The 24,754-nt window shown below is 61.8% G+C and overlaps 1 protein-coding gene across 2 annotated transcripts in view; it reads left to right on the plus strand.

The window, feature by feature from the left end:
- The window catches only part of col5a1 (procollagen, type V, alpha 1), a 653,133-nt gene that overhangs the window by 323,640 nt on the left and 304,739 nt on the right, over positions 1-24,754 (plus strand). For both annotated transcript variants that reach the window (XM_087998144.1, XM_087998143.1), the window contains exon 8: positions 1,139-1,399. In XM_087998144.1, the coding sequence (XP_087854270.1) occupies positions 1,139-1,399 (261 nt within the window). The remainder of the gene's footprint in view (positions 1-1,138; positions 1,400-24,754) is intronic.

Genomic DNA, 24,754 nt, shown 5'->3' on the forward strand with positions numbered 1-24,754 from the left:
ATCCTATCTTCTGCATATAAACCAACATTTTCCTAGCTACCATCAGTTCTGAAGAAGGGCCACTCAACCTGAAATGTTAATTTTGATTTCTCTTCACAGCCCCAGCAACCTCTATTTTTGTCACTGATTTACAGCATCCTCGCTTCTTTCAATTTATTTTAAGTTGAAACAGCTGATAAGAAGGCTTATGGGATGCTTTGGTTCATAAATAGAGGCATAGAGCATCATCATAGAATCATCCTACAATCCCGACAGAATCCCTTTGGCCCAAAAAGTCCACACCAACCCTCCGAGGAGTAACCCACCCAGACCTAAACCCCCACCCCACTACTCGACATTTACCCCCGACTAATGCATCTAACCTACACGTCCCTGAACACTATGGGCAATTGAGCATGGCCAATCTACCCTGACCTGCACATCTATGGACTGTGGGAACAAACCGAAGCACCCGGAGGAAACCCACGCAGACACGGGGAGAATGTGCAAACTCCACACAGTCACCCGAGGCTGGACTCGAACTCTGGTCCCTGGCGCTGGGAGGCAGCAGTGCTAACCATTGAACATGAAAGCAAGGAAGTGATGCTACATCTCCTCAAATTGTGTGTTTGTGTGTGTGTGTGTGTGTAAAGTGACTTCTGATTCTGTAAACAGGTTATTACACACCTGGGAAGCTTGAACCTAAACTCAGACCTTCTTACCCTGAGGCAGGGACACTTGTCACTGCACCACAGAATGCCCCATCTGCAGAAACTACCCTTGCTGATCCGCAGCTGAGGCCTGGGTGTTGTGGTGATGCTGTAGATGTGAGGTATTAAATCCTAGCATGAAATGGAACCCACTGCTGGACATCTGAGAGTTTACCCGTGCGTGCACACACACACACACACACACACACACACACACACACACACACACACACACACACACACACACACACACACACACACACACACACACACACACACACTTAAAGGAGTGGACACCCATGTTCATTACAGCCAAGAAGTGTACTCGTTTTGTTTACAACGCTGGTTGCATCTTTGAGCTTTCCTCAGTTGTGTTTACATCACTTTCAGTTTTCTCCATCTCTAATAAGAACTCCTCCTCCTGTTCTGTGCTTTCTTGTTGTATGAAGACCCAGACTGTCAGGCCGGAGGTGTTTGCATATAACGAGACTATCTTGGAAGGAAATCCTGATGACACCATCAATGTGGATCTGGACAAGAGAACAGGGCCAGAAGAGACAGAAGACAAATTCAATGTAACTACAATTGGTGAAGAAGGTGACAACACATTCTATGACGACTATGAGGTTTATTACGAATACGAAGATTTTGATGACAAGGAAAACATTGGCCCTGTTTCCCCAGTGATCACAGATAACATCCACGAAGTGGTGAGTACGTTTAAATGGGGAATACTCTCAGGTTCAAAATGCTGCTGGCTCCCCATTGAAGACTCACCTGGAATTGAACACCCTCCCACCATTTCAGCACATTCTCACCATAGCTCTCCCCACCCCTCAGTCTCCCCGTCACTCTCCCCATCCCTCACTCTCCCCATCCCTCACTCACTCCATCCCTCACTCTCACCATCGCTCTCCCCATCCCTCAGTCTCCCCGTCACTCTCCCCATCCCTCACTCTCCCCATCCCTCACACTCCCCATCCCTCGCTCTCCCCATCGCTCTCCCCATCCCTCACTCTCACCATCGCTCTCCCCACCCCTCACTCTCCCCGTCACTCTCCCCATCCCTCACTCTCACCATCGCTCTCCCCACCCCTCACTCTCCCCGTCACTCTCCCCATCCCTCACTCTCCCGATCCCTCACTCTCCCCATCGCTCTCCCCATCCATCGCTCTCCCCATCACTCTCCGCATCCCTCACTCTCCCCATCCCTCACTCTCCCCATCGCTCTCCCCATCCCTCGCTCTCCCCATCACTCTCCCCATCCCTCACTCTCCCCATCGCTCTCCCCATCCCTCACTCTCCCCATCCCTCACTCTCACCATCGCTCTCCCCACCCCTCAGTCTCCCCGTCACTCTCCCCATCCCTCACTCTCCCCATCCCTTGCTCTCCCCATCGCTCTCCCCATCCCTCACTCTCACCATCGCTCTCCCCCCCTCACTCTCCCCGTCACTCTCCCCATCCCTCATTCTCCCGATCCCTCACTCTCCCCATCGCTTTCCCGATCCCTCACTCTCCCCATCGCTCTCCCCATCCCTCACTCTCCCCATCCTTCACTCTCCCCATCCCTCACTCTCCCAATCCCTCACTCTCCCCATCACTCTCCCCATCCCTCACTCTCCCCATCCCTCACTCTCCCCATCCCTCACTCTACCGATCCCTCACTCTCCCCATCGCTCTCCCCATCCCTCGATCTCCCCATCGCTCTCCCCATCCCTCGCTCTCCCCATCGCTCTCCCCATCCCTCACTCTCCCCATCCCTCACTCTCTCCATCGCTCTCCCCATCCCTCACTCTCACCATCCCTAGCTCACCCCATCGCTCACACCACCCCTCATTCTCCCCATCCCTCACTCTCCCCATCGCTCTCCCCATCCCTCACTCTCCCCGTCACTCTCCCCATCCCTCACTCTCCCATCCCTCACTCTCCCCATCGCTCTCCCCATCCCTCGATCTCCCCATCGCTCTCCCCATCCCTCGCTCTCCCAATCCCTCACTCTCCCCATCCCTCACTCTCACCATCGCTCTCCCCACTCCTCAGTCTCCCCGTCACTCTCCCCATCCCTCACTCTCCCCATCCCTCACTCTCCCCATCCTTTGCTCTCCCCATCGCTCTCCCCATCCCTCACTCTCACCATCGCTCTCCCCACCCCTCACACTCCCCGTCACTCTCCCCATTCCTCACTCTCCCGATCCCTCACTCTCCCCATCGCTCTCCCCATCCCTTGATCTCCCCATCGCTCTCCCCATCCCTCGCTCTCCCCATCGCTCTCCCCATCCCTCACTCTCCCCATCCCTCACTCTCACCATCGCTCTCCCCACCCCTCAGTCTCCCCGTCACTCTCCCCATCCCTCACTCTCCCCATCCCTCACTCTCCCCATCCCTCACTCTACCGATCCCTCACTCTCCCCATCGCTCTCCCCATCCCTCGATCTCCCCATCGCTCTCCCCATCCCTCGCTCTCCCCATCGCTCTCCCCATCCCTCACTCTCCCCATCCCTCACTCTCCCCATCGCTCACCCCATCCCTCACTCTTACCATCCCTAGCTCACCCCATCGCTCACACCACCCCTCATTCTCCCCATCGCTCTCCCCATCCCTCACTCTCCCCATCGCTCTCCCCATCCCTCTCTCTCCCCATCCCTCACTCTCACCATCGCTCTCCCCACCCGTCAGTCACCCCGTCACTCTCCCCATCCCTCACTCTCCCCATCCCTCACTCTCCCCATCCCTCGCTCTCCCCATCCCTCACTCTCACCATCGCTCTCCCCACCCCTCACTCTCCCTGTCACTCTCCCCATCCCTCATTCTCCCGATCCCTCACTCTCCCCATCGCCCTTCCGATCCCTCACTCTCCCCATCGCTCTCCCCATCCCTCACTCTCCCCATCCCTCACTCTCCCCATCGCTCTCCCCATCCCTCACTCTCACCATCTCTCACTCTCACCATCGCTCTCCCCATCCCTCACTCTCCCCATCCCTCACTCTCCCCATCCCTCACTCTCCTGATCCCTCACTCTCCCCATCGCTCTCCCCATCCCTCACTCTCCCCATCCCTCACTCTCCCCATCGCTCTCCCCATCCCTCACTCTCCCCATCCCTCACTCTTCCCGTCACTCTCCCCATCCCTCACTCTCACCATCGCTCTCCCCATCCCACACTCTCCCCATCGCTCTCCCCACCCCTCAGTCTCCCCGTCCCTCTCCCCATCTCTCACTTTCCCCATTCCTCACTCTCCCCATCCCTTGCTCTCCCCATCGCTCTCCCCATCCCTCACTCTCACCATCGCTCTCCCCACCCCTCACTCTCCCCGTCACTCTCCCCATCCCTCACTCTCCCGATCCCTCACTCTCCCCTTCGCTCTCCCCATCCCTCGATCTCCCCATCGCTCTCCCCATATCTCGCTCTCCCCATCGCTCTCCCCATCCCTCACTCTACCATTCCCTCACTCTCACCATCGCTCTCCCCATCCCTCGCTCTCCCCATCACTCTCCCCATCCCTCACTCTCCCCATCGCTCTCCCCATCCCTCACTCTCCCCATCCCTCACTCTCACCATTGCTCTCCCCACCCCTCAGTCTCCCCGTCACTCTCCCCATCCCTCACTCTCCCCATCCCTCACTCTCCCCATCCCTTGCTCTCCCCATCGCTCTCCCCATCCCTCACTCTCACCATCGCTCTCCCCACCCCTCACTCTCCCCGTCACTCTCCCCATCCCTCACTCTCCCCATCCCTCACTCTCCCCATCCCTCGCTCTCCCCATCGCTCTCCCCATCCCTCACTCTCCCCATCCCTCACTCTCACCATCGCTCTCCCCACCCCTCAGTCTCCCCGTCACTCTCCCCATCCCTCACTCTCCCCATCCCTCACTCTCCCCATCCCTTGCTCTCCCCATCGCTCTCCCCATCCCTCACTCTCACCATCGCTCTCCCCACCCCTCACTCTCCCCGTCACTCTCCCCATCCCTCAGTCTCCCGATCCCTCACTCTCCCCATCGCTCTCCCCATCCCTCGATCTCCCCATCGCTCTCCCCATCCCTCGCTCTCCCCATCGCTCTCCCCATCCCTCACTCTCCCCATCCCTCACTCTCACCATCGCTCTCCCCACCCCTCAGTCTCCCCGTCACTCTCCCCATCTCTCACTCTCCCCATTCCTCACTCTCCCCATCCCTTGCTCTCCCCATCGCTCTCCCCATCCCTCACTCTCACCATCGCTCTCCCCACCCCTCACTCTCCCCGTCACTCTCCCCATCCCTCACTCTCCCCATCGCTCTCCCCATCCCTCACTCTCCCCATCCCTTGCTCTCCCCATCGCTCTCCCCATCCTTCACTCTCCCCATCCCTCACTCTCCCAATCCCTCACTCTCCCCATCGCTCTCCCCATCCCTCACTCTCCCCATCCCTCACTCTCCCCATCCCTCACTCTACCGATCCCTCACTCTCCCCATCGCTCTCCCCATCCCTCGATCTCCCCATCGCTCTCCCCATCCCTCGCTCTCCCCATCGCTCTCCCCATCCCTCACTCTCCCCATCCCTCACTCTCACCATCGCTCTCCCCACCCCTCAGTCTCCCCGTCACTCTCCCCATCCCTCACTCTCCCCATCCCTCACTCTACCGATCCCTCACTCTCCCCATCGCTCTCCCCATCCCTCGATCTCCCCATCGCTCTCCCCATCCCTCGCTCTCCCCATCGCTCTCCCCATCCCTCACTCTCCCCATCCCTCACTCTCCCCATCGCTCTCCCCATCCCTCACTCTTACCATCCCTAGCTCACCCCATCGCTCACACCACCCCTCATTCTCCCCATCGCTCTCCCCATCCCTCACTCTCCCCATCGCTCTCCCCATCCCTCTCTCTCCCCATCCCTCACTCTCACCATCGCTCTCCCCACCCGTCAGTCTCCCCGTCACTCTCCCCATCCCTCACTCTCCCCATCCCTCACTCTCCCCATCCCTCGCTCTCCCCATCCCTCACTCTCACCATCGCTCTCCCCACCCCTCACTCTCCCTGTCACTCTCCCCATCCCTCATTCTCCCGATCCCTCACTCTCCCCATCGCCCTTCCGATCCCTCACTCTCCCCATCGCTCTCCCCATCCCTCACTCTCCCCATCCCTCACTCTCCCCATCGCTCTCCCCATCCCTCACTCTCACCATCTCTCACTCTCACCATCGCTCTCCCCATCCCTCACTCTCCCCATCCCTCACTCTCCCCATCCCTCACTCTCCTGATCCCTCACTCTCCCCATCGCTCTCCCCATCCCTCACTCTCCCCATCCCTCACTCTCCCCATCGCTCTCCCCATCCCTCACTCTCCACATCCCTCACTCTTCCCGTCACTCTCCCCATCCCTCACTCTCACCATCGCTCTCCCCATCCCACACTCTCCCCATCGCTCTCCCCATCCCTCACTCTCACCATCCCTTGCTCACCCCATCGCTCACCCCACCCCTCACTCTCACCATCGCTCTCCCCACCCCTCAGTCTCCCCGTCCCTCTCCCCATCTCTCACTTTACCCATTCCTCACTCTCCCCATCCCTTGCTCTCCCCATCGCTCTCCCCATCCCTCACTCTCACCATCGCTCTCCCCACCCCTCACTCTCCCCGTCACTCTCCCCATCCCTCACTCTCCCGATCCCTCACTCTCCCCTTCGCTCTCCCCATCCCTCGATCTCCCCATCGCTCTCCCCATCCTTCGCTCTCCCCATCGCTCTCCCCATCCCTCACTCTACCCATCCCTCACTCTCACCATCGATCTCCCCATCCCTCGCTCTCCCCATCACTCTTCCCATCCCTCACTCTCCCCATCGCTCTCCCCATCCCTCACTCTCCCCATCCCTCACTCTCACCATCGCTCTCCCCACCCCTCAGTCTCCCCGTCACTCTCCCCATCCCTCACTCTCCCCATCCCTCACTCTCCCCATCCCTTGCTCTCCCCATCGCTCTCCCCATCCCTCACTCTCACCATCGCTCTCCCCACCCCTCACTCTCCCCGTCACTCTCCCCATCCCTCACTCTCCCCATCCCTCACTCTCCCCATCCCTCGCTCTCCCCATCGCTCTCCCCATCCCTCACTCTCCCCATCCCTCACTCTCACCATCGCTCTCCCCACCCCTCAGTCTCCCCGTCACTCTCCCCATCCCTCACTCTCCCCATCCCTCACTCTCCCCATCCCTTGCTCTCCCCATCGCTCTCCCCATCCCTCACTCTCACCATCGCTCTCCCCACCCCTCACTCTCCCCGTCACTCTCCCCATCCCTCAGTCTCCCGATCCCTCACTCTCCCCATCGCTCTCCCCATCCCTCGATCTCCCCATCGCTCTCCCCATCCCTCGCTCTCCCCATCGCTCTCCCCATCCCTCACTCTCCCCATCCCTCACTCTCACCATCGCTCTCCCCACCCCTCAGTCTCCCCGTCACTCTCCCCATCTCTCACTCTCCCCATTCCTCACTCTCCCCATCCCTTGCTCTCCCCATCGCTCTCCCCATCCCTCACTCTCACCATCGCTCTCCCCACCCCTCACTCTCCCCGTCACTCTCCCCATCCCTCACTCTCCCCATCGCTCTCCCCATCCCTCACTCTCCCCATCCCTTGCTCTCCCCATCGCTCTCCCCATCCTTCACTCTCCCCATCCCTCACTCTCCCAATCCCTCACTCTCCCCATCGCTCTCCCCATCCCTCACTCTCCCCATCCCTCACTCTCCCCATCCCTCACTCTACCGATCCCTCACTCTCCCCATCGCTCTCCCCATCCCTCGATCTCCCCATCGCTCTCCCCATCCCTCGCTCTCCCCATCGCTCTCCCCATCCCTCACTCTCCCCATCCCTCACTCTCACCATCGCTCTCCCCACCCCTCAGTCTCCCCGTCACTCTCCCCATCCCTCACTCTCCCCATCCCTCACTCTACCGATCCCTCACACTCCCCATCGCTCTCCCCATCCCTCGATCTCCCCATCGCTCTCCCCATCCCTCGCTCTCCCCATCGCTCTCCCCATCCCTCACTCTCCCCATCCCTCACTCTCCCCATCGCTCTCCCCATCCCTCACTCTTACCATCCCTAGCTCACCCCATCGCTCACACCACCCCTCATTCTCCCCATCGCTCTCCCCATCCCTCACTCTCCCCATCGCTCTCCCCATCCCTCTCTCTCCCCATCCCTCACTCTCACCATCGCTCTCCCCACCCGTCAGTCTCCCCGTCACTCTCCCCATCCCTCACTCTCCCCATCCCTCACTCTCCCCATCCCTCGCTCTCCCCATCCCTCACTCTCACCATCGCTCTCCCCACCCCTCACTCTCCCTGTCACTCTCCCCATCCCTCATTCTCCCGATCCCTCACTCTCCCCATCGCCCTTCCGATCCCTCACTCTCCCCATCGCTCTCCCCATCCCTCACTCTCCCCATCCCTCACTCTCCCCATCGCTCTCCCCATCCCTCACTCTCACCATCTCTCACTCTCACCATCGCTCTCCCCATCCCTCACTCTCCCCATCCCTCACTCTCCCCATCCCTCACACTCCTGATCCCTCACTCTCCCCATCGCTCTCCCCATCCCTCACTCTCCCCATCGCTCTCCCCATCCCTCACTCTCCCCATCCCTCACTCTTCCCGTCACTCTCCCCATCCCTCACTCTCACCATCGCTCTCCCCATCCCACACTCTCCCCATCGCTCTCCCCATCCCTCACTCTCACCATCCCTTGCTCACCCCATCGCTCACCCCACCCCTCACTCTCACCATCGCTCTCCCCACCCCTCAATCTCCCTTTCCCTCTCCCCATCTCTCACTTTCCCCATTCCTCACTCTCCCCATCCCTTGCTCTCCCCATCGCTCTCCCCATCCCTCACTCTCACCATCGCTCTCCCCACCCCTCACTCTCCCGGTCACTCTCCCCATCCCTCACTCTCCCGATCCCTCACTCTCCCCTTCGCTCTCCCCATCCCTCGATCTCCCCATCGCTCTCCCCATCCCTCGCTCTCCCCATCGCTCTCCCCATCCCTCACTCTACCCATCCCTCACTCTCACCATCGCTCTCCCCATCCCTCGCTCTCCCCATCACTCTCCCCATCCCTCACTCTCCCCATCGCTCTCCCCATCCCTCACTCTCCCCATCCCTCACTCTCACCATCGCTCTCCCCACCCCTCAGTCTCCCCGTCACTCTCCCCATCCCTCACTCTCCCCATCCCTCACTCTCCCCATCCCTTGCTCTCCCCATCGCTCTCCCCATCCCTCACTCTCACCATCGCTCTCCCCACCCCTCACTCTCCCCGTCACTCTCCCCATCCCTCACTCTCCCCATCCCTCACTCTCCCCATCCCTCGCTCTCCCCATCGCTCTCCCCATCCCTCACTCTCCCCATCCCTCACTCTCACCATCGCTCTCCCCACCCCTCAGTCTCCCCGTCACTCTCCCCATCCCTCACTCTCCCCATCCCTCACTCTCCCCATCCCTTGCTCTCCCCATCGCTCTCCCCATCCCTCACTCTCACCATCGCTCTCCCCACCCCTCACTCTCCCCGTCACTCTCCCCATCCCTCAGTCTCCCGATCCCTCACTCTCCCCATCGCTCTCCCCATCCCTCGATCTCCCCATCGCTCTCCCCATCCCTCGCTCTCCCCATCGCTCTCCCCATCCCTCACTCTCCCCATCCCTCACTCTCACCATCGCTCTCCCCACCCCTCAGTCTCCCCGTCACTCTCCCCATCTCTCACTCTCCCCATTCCTCACTCTCCCCATCCCTTGCTCTCCCCATCGCTCTCCCCATCCCTCACTCTCACCATCGCTCTCCCCACCCCTCACTCTCCCCGTCACTCTCCCCATCCCTCACTCTCCCCATCGCTCTCCCCATCCCATACTCTCCCCATCCCTTGCTCTCCCCATCGCTCTCCCCATCCTTCACTCTCCCCATCCCTCACTCTCCCAATCCCTCACTCTCCCCATCGCTCTCCCCATCCCTCACTCTCCCCATCCCTCACTCTCCCCATCCCTCACTCTACCGATCCCTCACTCTCCCCATCGCTCTCCCCATCCCTCGATCTCCCCATCACTCTCCCCATCCCTCGCTCTCCCCATCGCTCTCCACATCCCTCACTCTCCCCATCTCTCACTCTCACCATCGCTCTCCCCACCCCTCAGTCTCCCCGTCACTCTCCCCATCTCTCACTCTCCCCATTCCTCACTCTCCCCATCCCTTGCTCTCCCCATCGCTCTCCCCATCCCTCACTCTCCCCATCGCTCTCCCCATCCCTCACTCTCCCCATCCCTTGCTCTCCCCATCGCTCTCCCCATCCTTCACTCTCCCCATCCCTCACTCTCCCCATCCCTCACTCTACCGATCCCTCACTCTCCCCATCGCTCTCCCCATCCCTCGATCTCCCCATCGCTCTCCCCATCCCTCGCTCTCCCCATCGCTCTCCCCATCCCTCACTCTCCCGATCCCTCACTCTCCCCATCCCTCGATCTCCCCATCGCTCTCCCCATCCCTCGCTCTCCCAATCCCTCACTCTCCCCATCCCTCACTCTCACCATCGCTCTCCCCACTCCTCAGTCTCCCCGTCACTCTCCCCATCTCTCACTCTCCCCATCCCTCACTCTCCCGATCCCTCGCTCTCCCCATCCCTCGATCTCCCCGTCACTCTCCCCATCCCTCACTCTCCCCATCCCTCACTCTCCCCATCCTTTTCTCTCCCCATCGCTCTCCCCATCCCTCACTCTCACCATCGCTCTCCCCACCCCTCACACTCCCCGTCACTCTCCCCATTCCTCACTCTCCCGATCCCTCACTCTCCCCATCGCTCTCCCCATCCCTCGGATCTCCCCATCGCTCTCCCCATCCCTCGCTCTCCCCATCGCTCTCCCCATCCCTCACTCTCCCCATCCCTCACTCTCACCATCGCTCTCCCTACCCCTCAGTCTCCCCGTCACTCTCCCCATCCCTCACTCTCCCCATCCCTCACTCTCCCCATCCCTCACTCTACCGATCCCTCACTCTCCCCATCGCTCTCCCCATCCCTCGCTCTCCCCATCCCTCGCTCTCCCCATCGCTCTCCCCATCCCTCACTCTCCCCATCCCTCACTCTCCCCATCGCTCTCCCCATCCCTCACTCTTACCATCCCTAGCTCACCCCATCGCTCACACCACCCCTCATTCTCCCCATCGCTCTCCCCATCCCTCACTCTCCCCATCGCTCTCCCCATCCCTCTCTCTCCCCATCCCTCACTCTCACCATCGCTCTCCCCACCCGTCAGTCTCCCCGTCACTCTCCCCATCCCTCACTCTCCCCATCCCTCACTCTCCCCATCCCTCGCTCTCCCCATCCCTCACTCTCACCATCGCTCTCCCCACCCCTCACTCTCCCTGTCACTCTGCCCATCCCTCATTCTCCCGATCCCTCACTCTCCCCATCGCCCTTCCGATCCCTCACTCTCCCCATCGCTCTCCCCATCCCTCACTCTCCCCATCCCTCACTCTCCCCATCGCTCTCCCCATCCCTCACTCTCACCATCTCTCACTCTCACCATCGCTCTCCCCATCCCTCACTCTCTCCATCCCTCACTCTCCCCATCCCTCACTCTCCTGATCCCTCACTCTCCCCATCGCTCTCCCCATCCCTCACTCTCCCCATCCCTCACTCTCCCCATCGCTCTCCCCATCCCTCACTCTCCCCATCCCTCACTCTTCCCGTCACTCTCCCCATCCCTCACTCTCACCATCGCTCTCCCCATCCCACACTCTCCCCATCGCTCTCCCCATCCCTCACTCTCAACATCCCTTGCTCACCCCATCGCTCACCCCACCCCTCACTCTCACCATCGCTCTCCCCACCCCTCAGTCTCCCCGTCACTCTCCCCATCTCTCACTCTCCCCATTCCTCACTCTCCCCATCCCTTGCTCTCCCCATCGCTCTCCCCATCCCTCACTCTCACCATCGCTCTCCCCACCCCTCACTCTCCCCGTCACTCTCCCCATCCCTCACTCTCCCGATCCCTCACTCACCCCTTCGCTCTCCCCATCCCTCGATCTCCCCATCGCTCTCCCCATCCCTCACTCTACCCATCCCTCACTCTCACCATCGCTCTCCCCATCCCTCGCTCTCCCCATCACTCTCCCCATCCCTCACTCTCCCCATCGCTCTCCCCATCCCTCACTCTCCCCATCCCTCACTCTCACCATCGCTCTCCCCACCCCTCAGTCTCCCCGTCATTCTCCCCATCCCTCACTCTCCCCATCCCTCACTCTCCCCATCCCGTGCTCTCCCCATCGCTCTCCCCATCCCTCACTCTCACCATCGCTCTCCCCCCCTCACTCTCCCCGTCACTCTCCCCATCCCTCACTCTCCCCATCCCTCACTCTCCCCATCCCTCGCTCTCCCCATCGCTCTCCCCATCCCTCACTCTCCCCATCCCTCACTCTCACCATCGCTCTCCCCACCCCTCAGTCTCCCCGTCACTCTCCCCATCCCTCACTCTCTCCATCCCTCACTCTCCCCATCCCTTGCTCTCCCCATCGCTCTCCCCATCCCTCACTCTCACCATCGCTCTCCCCACCCCTCACTCTCCCCGTCACTCTCCCCATCCCTCAGTCTCCCGATCCCTCACTCTCCCCATCGCTCTCCCCATCCCTCGATCTCCCCATCGCTCTCCCCATCCCTCGCTCTCCCCATCGCTCTCCCCATCCCTCACTCTCACCATCCCTCACTCTCACCATCGCTCTCCCCACCCCTCAGTCTCCCCGTCACTCTCCCCATCTCTCACTCTCCCCATTCCTCACTCTCCCCATCCCTTGCTCTCCCCATCGCTCTCCCCATCCCTCACTCTCACCATCGCTCTCCCCACCCCTCACTCTCCCCGTCACTCTCCCCATCCCTCACTCTCCCCATCGCTCTCCCCATCCCTCACTCTCCCCATCCCTTGCTCTCCCCATCGCTCTCCCCATCCCTCACTCTCCCCATCGCTCTCCCCATCCCTCGATCTCCCCATCGCTCTCCCCATCCCTCGCTCTCCCCATCGCTCTCCCCATCCCTCACTCTACCCATCCCTCACTCTCCCCATCGCTATCCCCATCCCTCGCTCTCCCCATCACTCTCCCCATCCCTCACTCTCCCCATCGCTCTCCCCATCCCTCACTCTCCCCATCCCTCACTCTCACCATCGCTCTCCCCACCCCTCAGTCTCCCCGTCACTTTCACCATCCCTCACTCTCCCCATCCCTCACTCTCCCCATCCCTTGCTCTCCCCATCGCTCTCCCCATCCCTCACTCTCACCATCGCTCTCCCCCCCTCACTCTCCCCGTCACTCTCCCCATCCCTCATTCTCCCGATCCCTCACTCTCCCCATCGCTCTCTTGATCCCTCACTCTCCCCATCGCTCTCCCCATCCCTCACTCTCCCCATCCCTCACTCTCACCATCCCTCACTCTCCCAATCCCTCACTCTCCCCATCGCTCTCCCCATCCCTCACTCTCCCCATCCCTCACTCTCCCCATCCCTCACTCTACCGATCCCTCACTCTCCCCATCGCTCTCCCCATCCCTCGATCTCCCCATCGCTCTCCCCATCCCTCGCTCTCCCCATCGCTCTCCCCATCCCTCACTCTCCCCATCCCTCACTCTCCCCATCGCTCTCCCCATCCCTCACTCTCACCATCCCCAGCTCACCCCATCGCTCACACCACCCCTCATTCTCCCCATCGCTCTCCCCATCCCTCACTCTCCCCATCGCTCTCCCCATCCCTCTCTCTCCCCATCCCTCACTCTCACCATCGCTCTCCCCACCCGTCAGTCTCCCCGTCACTCTCCCCATCCCTCACTCTCCCCATCCCTCACTCTCCCCATCCCTCACTCTCCCCATCCCTCGCTCTCCCCATCCCTCACTCTCACCATCGCTCTCCCCACCCCTCACTCTCCTTGTCACTCTCCCCATCCCTCATTCTCCCGATCCCTCACTCTCCCCATCGCCCTTCCGATCCCTCACTCACCCCATCGCTCTCCCCATCCCTCACTCTCCCCATCCCTCACTCTCCCCATCGCTCTCCCCATCCCTCACTCTCACCATCTCTCACTCTCACCATCGCTCTCCCCATCCCTCACTCTCCCCATCCCTCACTCTCCTGATCCCTCACTCTCCCCATCGCTCTCCCCATCCCTCACTCTCCCCATCCCTCACTCTCCCCATCGCTCTCCCCATCCCTCACTCTCCCCATCCCTCACTCTTCCCGTCACTCTCCCCATCCCTCACTCTCACCATCGCTCTCCCCATCCCACACTCTCCCCATCGCTCTCCCCATCCCTCACTCTCACCATCCCTTGCTCACCCCATCGCTCACCCCACCCCTCATTCTCCCCATCGCTCTCCCCACCCCTCCGTCTCCCCATCACTCTCCTCATCCCTCACTCTCCCCGTCACTCTCCCCATCCCTCACTCTCCACATCCCTCACTCTCCCCATCCCTTGCTCGCCCCATCGCTCTCCCCATCCCTCACTCTCACCATCGCTCTCCCCCCCTCACTCTCCCCGTCACTCTCCCCATCCCTCATTCTCCCGATCCCTCACTCTCCCCATCGCTCTCCCGATCCCTCACTCACCCCATCGCTCTCCCCATCCCTCACTCTCCCCATCCTTCACTCTCCCCATCCCTCACTCTCCCCATCCCTCACTCTCCCCATCCCTCACTCTACCGATCCCTCACTCTCCCCATCGCTCTCCCCATCCCTCGATCTCCCCATCGCTCTCCCCATCCCTCGCTCTCCCCATCGCTCTCCCCATCCCTCACTCTCCCCATCCCTCACTCTCCCCATCGCTCTCTCCATCCCTCACTCTCACCATCCCTAGCTCACCCCATCGCTCACACCACCCCTCATTCTCCCCATCGCTCTCCCCATCGCTCACTCTCCCCATCGCTCTCCCCATCCCTCACTCTCCCCATCCCTCACTCTCCCCATTGCTCTCCACAACCCTCACTCTCACCATCGCTCTCCCCACACGTCAGTCTCCCCGTCACTCTACCCATCCCTCACTCTCCCCATCCCTCACTCTCCCCATCCCTCACTCTCCCCATCCCTCGATCTCCCCATCCCTCACTCTCACCATCGCTCTCCCCACCCCTCACTCTCCCCGTCACTCTCCCCATCCCTCATTCTCCCGATCCCTCACTCTCCCCATCGCTCTTCCGATCCCTCACGCTCCCCATCGCTCTCCCCATCCCTCACTCTCCCCATCCCTCACTCTCCCCATCGCTCTCCCCATCCCTCACTCTCACCATCCCTCACTCTCCCCATCCCTCACTCTCCCCATCCCTCACTCTCCCCATCCCTCACTCTCCCCATCCCTCGATCTCCCCATCCCTCACTCTCACCATCGCTCTCCCCACCCCTCACTCTCCCCGTCACTCTCCCCATCCCTCATTCTCCCGATCCCTCACTCTCCCCATCACTCTTCCGATCCCTCACGCTCCCCATCGCTCTCCCCATCCCTCACTCTCCCCATCCCTCACTCTCCCCATCGCTCTCCCCATCCCTCACTCTCCCCATCCCTCACTCGCCCCATCCCTCACACTCCCGATCCCTCACTCTCCCCAATGCTCTCCCCATCCCTCACTCTCCCCATCCCTCACTCTCCCCATCCCTCACTCTCCCCATCGCTCTCCCCATCCCTCACTCTTCTCGTCACTCTCCCCATCCCTCACTCTCACCATCGCTCACCCCACCCCTCATTCTCCCCATCGCTCTCCCCACCCCTCAGTCTCCCCATCACTCTCCCCATCCCTCACTCTCCCCATCGCTCTCCCCATCTCTCACTCTCCCCATCCCTCACTCTCCCCGTCACTCTCCCCATCCCTCACTCTCCCCATCCCTCACTCTCCCCATCCCTCACTCTCCCCATCGCTCTCCCCGCCCCTCACTCTCCCCATCGCTCTCCCCACCCCTCAGTCTCCCCGTCACTCTCCCCATCCTTCGCTCTCCCCATCGCTCTCCCTATCCCTCACTCTCACCGTCACTCTCCCTATCCCTCACTCTCACCGTCACTCTCCCGATCCCTCACTCTCCCCATCCTTCACTCTCCCGATCGCTCTCCACATCCCTCACTCTCCACATCGCTCTCCCCACCCCTCACTCTCCCCGTCACTCTCCCCATCCCTCACACGCCCCATCGCTCTCCCCATCCCTCACTCTCCCCATCGCTCTCCCCATCCCTCACTCTCCCCATCGACCTACCCATCCCTCACTCTCCCGATCGCACTCCCCATTCCTCACTCTCCTCCTCCCTCACTCTCCCCATCCCTCACTCCCCATCCTTCACTCACCCCATCCCTCACTCTCCCCATCCCTCGATCTCCCCATCCCTCACTCTCACCATCGCTCTCCCCACCCCTCACTCTCCCCGTCACTCTCCCCATCCCTCATTCTCCCGATCCCTCACTCTCCCCATCGCTCTTCCGATCCCTCACGCTCCCCATCGCTCTCCCCATCCCTCACTCTCCCCATCCCTCACTCTCCCCATCGCTCTCCCCATCCCTCACTCTCACCATCCCTCACTCTCCCCATCCCTCACTCTCCCCATCCCTCACTCTCCCCATCCCTCACTCTCCCCATCCCTCGATCTCCCCATCCCTCACTCTCACCATCGCTCTCCCCACCCCTCACTCTCCCCGTCACTCTCCCCATCCCTCATTCTCCCGATCCCTCACTCTCCCCATCACTCTTCCGATCCCTCACGCTCCCCATCGCTCTCCCCATCCCTCACTCTCCCCATCCCTCACTCTCCCCATCGCTCTCCCCATCCCTCACTCTCCCCATCCCTCACTCGCCCCATCCCTCACACTCCCGATCCCTCACTCTCCCCAATGCTCTCCCCATCCCTCACTCTCCCCATCCCTCACTCTCCCCATCCCTCACTCTCCCCATCGCTCTCCCCATCCCTCACTCTTCTCGTCACTCTCCCCATCCCTCACTCTCACCATCGCTCACCCCACCCCTCATTCTCCCCATCGCTCTCCCCACCCCTCAGTCTCCCCATCACTCTCCCCATCCCTCACTCTCCCCATCGCTCTCCCCATCTCTCACTCTCCCCATCCCTCACTCTCCCCGTCACTCTCCCCATCCCTCACTCTCCCCATCCCTCACTCTCCCCATCCCTCACTCTCCCCATCGCTCTCCCCGCCCCTCACTCTCCCCATCGCTCTCCCCACCCCTCAGTCTCCCCGTCACTCTCCCCATCCTTCGCTCTCCCCATCGCTCTCCCTATCCCTCACTCTCACCGTCACTCTCCCTATCCCTCACTCTCACCGTCACTCTCCCGATCCCTCACTCTCCCCATCCTTCACTCTCCCGATCGCTCTCCACATCCCTCACTCTCCACATCGCTCTCCCCACCCCTCACTCTCCCCGTCACTCTCCCCATCCCTCACACGCCCCATCGCTCTCCCCATCCCTCACTCTCCCCATCGCTCTCCCCATCCCTCACTCTCCCCATCGACCTACCCATCCCTCACTCTCCCGATCGCACTCCCCATTCCTCACTCTCCTCCTCCCTCACTCTCCCCATCCCTCACTCCCCATCCTTCACTCACCCCATCCCTCACTCTCCCGATCGCACTCCCCATCCCTCACTCTCCTCATCCCTCACTCCTCATCCCGCATTCTCCTCATTCCTCACTCCCCATCCCTCACTCCCCCATCCCTCACTCCCCCATCCTTCACTCTCCCCATCCCTCATTCTCCCCATCCCTCACTATCCCCATCGCTCTTCCCATCCCTCACAATCCCCATCCCTCTCCCCATCCTTCACTCTCCCCTTCCCTCACTCCCCCATCCCTCACAATCCCCATCCCTCTACCCATCCCTCACTCTCCATATCCCTCATTCCACTATCGCTCACTGCCCCCACTGTCCCCATCCCTCACTCTCCCCAACCATCACTCTCCCCATGCCTCACTCTCCCCATCGCTCTTCCCATCCCTTACTCTCCCCATCCCTCCCTCTCCCCAATCTTCATTCTCTCCATCCCTCGCTCTCCCCATCGCTCTCCCAAACCCTCACACTCCCCATCCCTCACTCTCCCCATTCCTCGCTTTCCCCATCCCTCACTCTCCCCATCCCTCACTCTCCCCATTGCTCTCCCCACCCCTCAGTCTCCCCATTCCTCACTCTCCCCATCCCTCACTCTCCCCATCGCTCTCCCCATCCCTCACTCTCCCCATCGCTTTTCCCATCCCACACTCTCCCCATCGCTCTTCCCATCTCTCACTCTCCCCATCCCTCACTCTCCCCATCGCTCTCCCCATCCCACACTCTCCCCATCACTCTCCCCATCCCTCACTCTCCCCATCCCTCACTCTCCCCATCGCTCACTCTCCCCATCGCTCTCCCCATCCCTCACTCTCCCCATCACTCTCCCCATCCCACACTCTCCCCATCACTCTCCTCATCCCTCACTCTCCCCATCCCTCACTCTCCCCATCGCTCACTCTCCCCATCGCTCTCCCCATTCCTCACCCTCCCCATCGCTCTCCCCATCCCTCTCCCCATCCCTCACTCTCCCCGTCACTCTCCTCATCCCTCACTCTCCCCATCCCTCACTCTCCCCGTCACTCTCCCCATCCCTCACTCTCCCCATCCCTCACTCTCCCCATCGCTCTCCCCACCCCTCACTCCCCCCATTGCCCTCCCCACCCCTCACTCTCCCCATCCCTCTCCCCATCCCTCACTCTCCCCATCCCTCACTCTCCCCATCGCTCTCCCCACCCCTCACTCCCCCCATTGCTCTCCCCACCCCTCACTCTCCCCATCCCTCTCCCCACCCCTCAGTCTCCCCGTCACTCTCCCCATCCCTCACTCTCCCCATCCCTCACTCTCCCCATCCCTCACTCTCCCCATCGCTCTCCCCATCCCTCACTCTCCCCATCCCTCTCCCCATCCCACACTCTCCCCATCACTCTCCTCATCCCTCACTCTCCCCATCGCTCACTCTCCCCATCGCTCTCCCCATCCCTCACTCTCCCCATCGCTCTCCCCATCCCTCTCCCCATCCCTCACTCTCCCCGTCACTCTCCTCATCTCTCACTCTCCCCATCCCTCACTCTCCCCGTCCCTCACTCTCCCCATCCCTCACTCTCCCCATCCCTCACTCTCCCCATCGCTCTCCCCACCCCTCACTCCCCCCATCGCTCTCCCCACCCCTCACTCTCTCCATCGCTCTCCCCACCCCTCAGTCTCCCCGTCACTCTCCCCATCCCTCACTCTCCCCATCCCTCGCTCTCCCCATCGCTCTCCCCACCCCTCTCTCTCCCCATCGCTCTCCCCACCCCTCAGTCTCCCCGTCACTCTCCCCATCCCTCACTCGCCACATCCCTCACTCTCCCCATCCCTCACTCGCCACATACCTCACTCGCCCCATCCCTCGCTCTCCCCATCGCTTTCCCAACCAATCATTCTCCCCATCCCTCACTCCCCATCCCTCACTCCCCTATCCCTCACTCTCCCCATCCCTCATTCTCCCCATCCCTCACTCTCCCCATTCCTCACTCTCTCCATCGCTTTCCCCATCCCTCACTCTCCTCATCCCTCACTCCCCATCCCTCACTCCCCCATCCCTCACTCTCCCCATCCCTCATTCTCCCCATCCCTCACTCTCCCCACCGCTCTACCCACCCCTCGCTCTTCCCGCCCCTCGCTCTCCCCATCCCTCGCTCTCCCCATCCCTCACTCACCCCATCCCTCACTCTCCCCATCCCTCACTCTCCCCATCCCACACTCTCCCCATCGCTCTCCCCACCCCTCACTCTCCCCATTCCTCGCTCTCCCCATCCCTCACTCTCCCCATCCCTCACTCTCCCCATCCCTCACTCTCCCCATTGCTCTCCCCACCCCTCAGTCTCCCCGTCACTCTCCCCATCCCTCACTCTCCCCATCCCTCACTCTCCCCATCCCTCACTCTCCACATCGCTCACTCTCCCCATCGCTCTCCCATCCCTCACTCTCCCCATCGCTCTCCCCATCCCACACTCTCCCCATCCCTCACTCTCCCCATCCCTCACTCTCCACATCGCTCACTCTCCCCATCGCTCTCCCATCCCTCACTCTCCCCATCGCTCTCCTCATCCCTCACTCTCCCCATCCCTCACTCTCCCCATCGCTCATTCTCCCCATCGCTCTCCCCATCCGTCACTCTCCCCATCGCTCTCCCCATCCCTCTCCCCATCCCTCACTCTCCCCGTCACTCTCCTCATCTCTCACTCTCCCCATCCCTCACTCTCCCCGTCACTCTCCCCATCCCTCACTCTCCCATCCCTCACTCTCCCCATCGCTCTCCCCATCCCTCACTCCCCCCATCGCTCTCCCCACCCCTCACTCTCCCCATCACTCTCCCCACCCCTCAGTCTCCCCGTCACTCTCCCCATCCCTCACTCTCCCCATCCCTCGCTCTCCCCATCGCTCTCCCCACCCCTCTCTCTCCCCATCGCTCTCCCCACCCCTCAGTCTCCCCGTCACTCTCCCCATCCCTCACTCGCCACATCCCTCACTCTCCCCATCCCTCACTCGCCACATACCTCACTCGCCCCATCCCTCGCTCTCCCCATCGCTTTCCCCACCCCTCATTCTCCCCATCCCGCACTCCCCATCCCTCACCCCCCTATCCCTCACTCTCCCCATCCCTCATTCTCCCCATCCCTCACTCTGCCCATTCCTCACTCTCTCCATCGCTTTCCCCATCCCTCACTCTCCTCATCCCTCACTCCCCATCCCTCACTACCCCATCCCTCACTCTCCCCATCCCTCAATCTCCCCATCCCTCAGTCTCCCCACCGCTCTTCCCACCCCTCGCTCTACCCACCCCTCGCTCTCCCCATCCCTCGCTCTCCCCATCCCTCACTCTCCCCATCCCTCACTCTCCCCATCCCTCACTCTCACCATCGCTCTCCCCATCCCACACTCTCCCCATCGCTCTCCCCACCCTTCACTCTCCCCATTCCTCGCTCTCCCCATCCCTCACTCTCCCCATCCCTCACTCTCCCCATCGCTCTCCCCACCCCTCACTCTCCCCCTCCCTCACACTCCCCATTGCTCAACCCATCCCTCACTCTCCCCATCGTTCTACCCATCCCTCACTCTCCCGATCGCACTCCCCATCCCTCACTCTCCTCATCCCTCACTCTCCCCATCCCTCACTCCCCATCCCTCACTCTCCCCATCCCTCACTCCCCCATTCCTCACTCCCCCATTCTTCACTCACCCCATCCCTCACTCTCCCCATCCCTCACAATCCCCATTCCTCTCCCCATCCCTCACTCTCCCATCCGTCACTCCCCATCCCTCACTCTCCCCTCACTCCCCCATCCCTCACCATCCCCATCGCTCTACCCATCCCTCACTCTCCATATCCCTCATTCCCCTATCACTCACTGCCCCCACTGTCCCAATCCCTCACTCTCCCCAACCATCACTCTCCCCAATCCTCACTCTCCCCATCCCTCACTCTCCCCGTCGGTCTTCCCAACCCTCACTCTTCCAATCCCTCACTCCCCCATCCCTCATTCTCCCCATCCCTCTCTCCTCATCCCTCACTCCCCCATCACTCACTCTCCCTATCCCTCATTCTTCCCATCCCTCAGTCCCTATCCCTCACTCTCCCCTTCCCTCACTCGCCTCCCCATCACTCACTCTACCCATCCCTCACTCTCCCCGTCACTCTCCCCATCCCTCACTCTCCCCATCCCTCACTCTCCGCATCCCTCACTCTCCCCATCGCTTTCCCCATCCCTCACTCTCCACATCCCTCACTCCCCATCCCTCAATCCCCCATCCCTCACTCTCCCCATCCCTCACTCTCACCATCCCTCACTCTCCCCATCCTCACTCTCCCCATTCCTCGCTCTCCCCATCCCTCACTCTCACCATCCCTCACTCTTCCCATCCCTCACTCTCCCCATCGGTCTCCCCACCCCTCAGCCTCCCCATCCCTCACTCTCCCCATCCCTCGCTCTCCCCATCGCTCTCCCCATCCCTCACTCTCCCCATCCCTCACTCTCACCATCGCTCTCCCCATCCCTCACTCTCCCCATTGCTCTCCCCATCCCACACTCTCCCCATCGCTTTTCCCATCCCTCACTCTCCCTGTCACTCTCCTCATCCCTCACTTGCCCCATCCCTCACTCTCCCCATCGCTCTCCCCATCGCTCACTCTCCCCATCGCTCTCCCCATCCCTCACTCTCCCCGTCACTCTCCCCATCCCTCACTCTCCCCATCCCTCACTCTCCCCAACGCTCTCCCCACCCCTCACTCTCCCCAACGCTCTCCCCACCCCTCACTCTCCCCATCGCTCACCCCACCCCTCAGTCTCCCCGTCACTCTCCCCATCCCTCACTTTCCCCATCCCTCACTCTCCCCATCCCTCACTCTCCCCATCCCTCGCTCTCCCCATCGCTCTCCCAAACCCTCACACTCCCCATCCCTCACTGTCCCCATTCCTCGCTCTCCCCATCCCTCACTCTCCCCATCCCTCACTCTCCCCATCCCTCACTCTCCCCATCCCTCACTCTCCCCATTGCTCTCCCCACCCCTCAGTCTCCCCATCCCTCACTCTCCCCATCCCTCACTCTCCCCATCGCTCTCCCCATCCCTCACTCTCCCCATCGCTCTCCCCATCCCACACTCTCCCCATCGCTCTTCCCATCTCTCACTCTCCCCATCGCTCTCCCCATCCCACACTCTCCCCATCCCACACTCTCCCCATCACTCTCCCCATCCCTCACTCTCCCCATCCCTCACTCTCCCCATCGCTCACTCTCCCCATCGCTCTCCCCATCCCTCACTCTCCCCATCGCTCTCCCCATCCCACACTCTCCCCATCACTCTCCTCATCCCTCACTCTCCCCATCCCTCACTCTCCCCATCGCTCACTCTCCCCATCGCTCTCCCCATCCCTCACTCTCCCCATCGCTCTCCCCATCCCACACTCTCCCCATCACTCTCCTCATCCCTCACTCTCCCCATCCCTCACTCTCCCCATCGCTCACTCTCCCCATCGCTCTCCCCATTCCTCACTCTCCCCATCGCTCTCCCCATCCCTCTCCCCATCCCTCACTCTCCCCGTCACGCTCCTCATCCCTCACTCTCCCCATCCCTCACTCTCCCCGTCACTCTCCCCATCCCTCACTCTCCCCATCCCTCACTCTCCCCATCGCTCTCCCCACCCCTCACTCCCCCCATCGCGCTCCCCACCCCTCACTCTCCCCATCGCTCTCCCCACCCCTCAGTCTCCCCGTCACTCTCCCCATCCCTCACTCTCCCCATCCCTCACTCTCCCCATCCCTCACTCTCCCCATCGCTCACTCTCCCCATCGCTCTCCCCATCCCTGACTCTCCCCATCGCTCTCCCCATCCCACTCTCTCCCCATCACTCTCCTCATCCCTCACTCTCCCCATTCCTCACTCTCCCCATCGCTCACTCTCCCCATCGCTCTCCCCATCCCTCACTCTCCCCATCGCTCTCCCCATCCCTCTCCCCATCCCTCACTCTCTCCGTCACTCTCCTCATCTCTCACTCTCCCCATCCCTCACTCTCCCCGTCCCTCACTCTCCCCATCCCTCACTCTCCCCATCGCTCTCCCCACCCCTCACTCCCCCCATCGCTCTCCCCACCCCTCACTCTCCCCATCGCTCTCCCCACCCCTCAGTCTCCCCGTCACTCTCCCCATCCCTCACTCTCCCCATCCCTCGCTCTCCCCATCGCTCTCCCCACCCCTCTCTCTCCCCATCGCTCTCCCCACCCCTCAGTCTCCCCGTCACTCTCCCCATCCCTCACTCGCCACATCCCTCACTCTCCCCATCCCTCACTCGCCACATACCTCACACGCCCCATCCCTCGCTCTCCCCATCGCTTTCCCCACCCCTCATTCTCCCCATCCCTCACTCCCCATCCCTCACTCCCCTATCCCTCACTCTCCCCATCCCTCATTCTCCCCATCCCTCACTCTCCCCATTCCTCACTCTCTCCATCGCTTTCCCCATCCCTCACTCTCCTCATCCCTCACTCCCCATCCCTCACTCCCCCATCCCTCACTCTCCCCATCCCTCATTCTCCCCATCCCTCACTCTCCCCACCGCTATACCCACCCCTCGCTCTCCCCACCCCTCACTCTCCCCATTCCTCGCTCTCCCCATCCCTCACTCTCCCCATCCCTCACTCTCCCCATCCCTCACTCTCCCCATCGCTCTCCCCACCCCTCAGTCTTCCTATCCCTCACTCTCCCCATCGCTCTCCCCTTCCCTCACTCTCCCCATCGCTCTCCCCATCCCACACTCTCCCCATCGCAATTCCCATCTCTCACTCTCCCCGTCACTCTCCCCATCCCTCACTCTCCCCATCGCTCGCCCCATCCCACACTCACCCCATCACTCTCCCCATCCCTCACTCTCCCCATCCCTCACTCTCCCCATCGCTCTCCCCATCCCACACTCTCCCCATCACTCTCCTCATCCCTCATTCTCCCCATCCCTCACTCTCCCCATCGCTCACTCTCCCCATCGCTCTCCCCATCCCTCACTCTCCCCATCGCTCTCCCCATCCCTCTCCCCATCCCTCACTCTCCCCGTCACTCTCCTCATCTCTCACTCTCCCCATCCCTCACTCTCCCCGTCACTCTCCCCATCCCTCACTCTCCCCATCCCTCACTCTCCCCATCGCTCTCCCCACCCCTCACTCCCCCCATCGCTCTCTCCACCCCTCACTCTCCCCATCGCTCTCCCCACCCCTCAGTCTCCCCGTCACTCTCCCCATCCCTCACTCTCCCCATCCCTCGCTCTCCCCATCGGTCTCCCCACCCCTCTCTCGCCCCATCGCTCTCCCCACCCCTCAGTCTCCCCGTCACTCTCCCCATCCCTCACTCGCCACATCCCTCACTCTCCCCATCCCTCACTCGCTACATACCTCACACGCCCCATCCCTCGCTCTCCCCATCGCTTTCCCCACCCCTCATTCTCCCCATCCCTCACTCCCCATCCCTCACTCCCCTATCCCTCACTCTCCCCATCCCTCATTCTCCCTATCCCTCACTCTCCCCATTCCTCTC

The sequence above is a fragment of the Chiloscyllium plagiosum genome, unplaced genomic scaffold (assembly GCF_037043375.1).
Source record: "Chiloscyllium plagiosum isolate Xiang-an unplaced genomic scaffold, Cpla_swu_hap1 HiC_scaffold_21, whole genome shotgun sequence".
Classification (NCBI taxonomy): Eukaryota; Metazoa; Chordata; class Chondrichthyes; order Orectolobiformes; family Hemiscylliidae; genus Chiloscyllium; species Chiloscyllium plagiosum.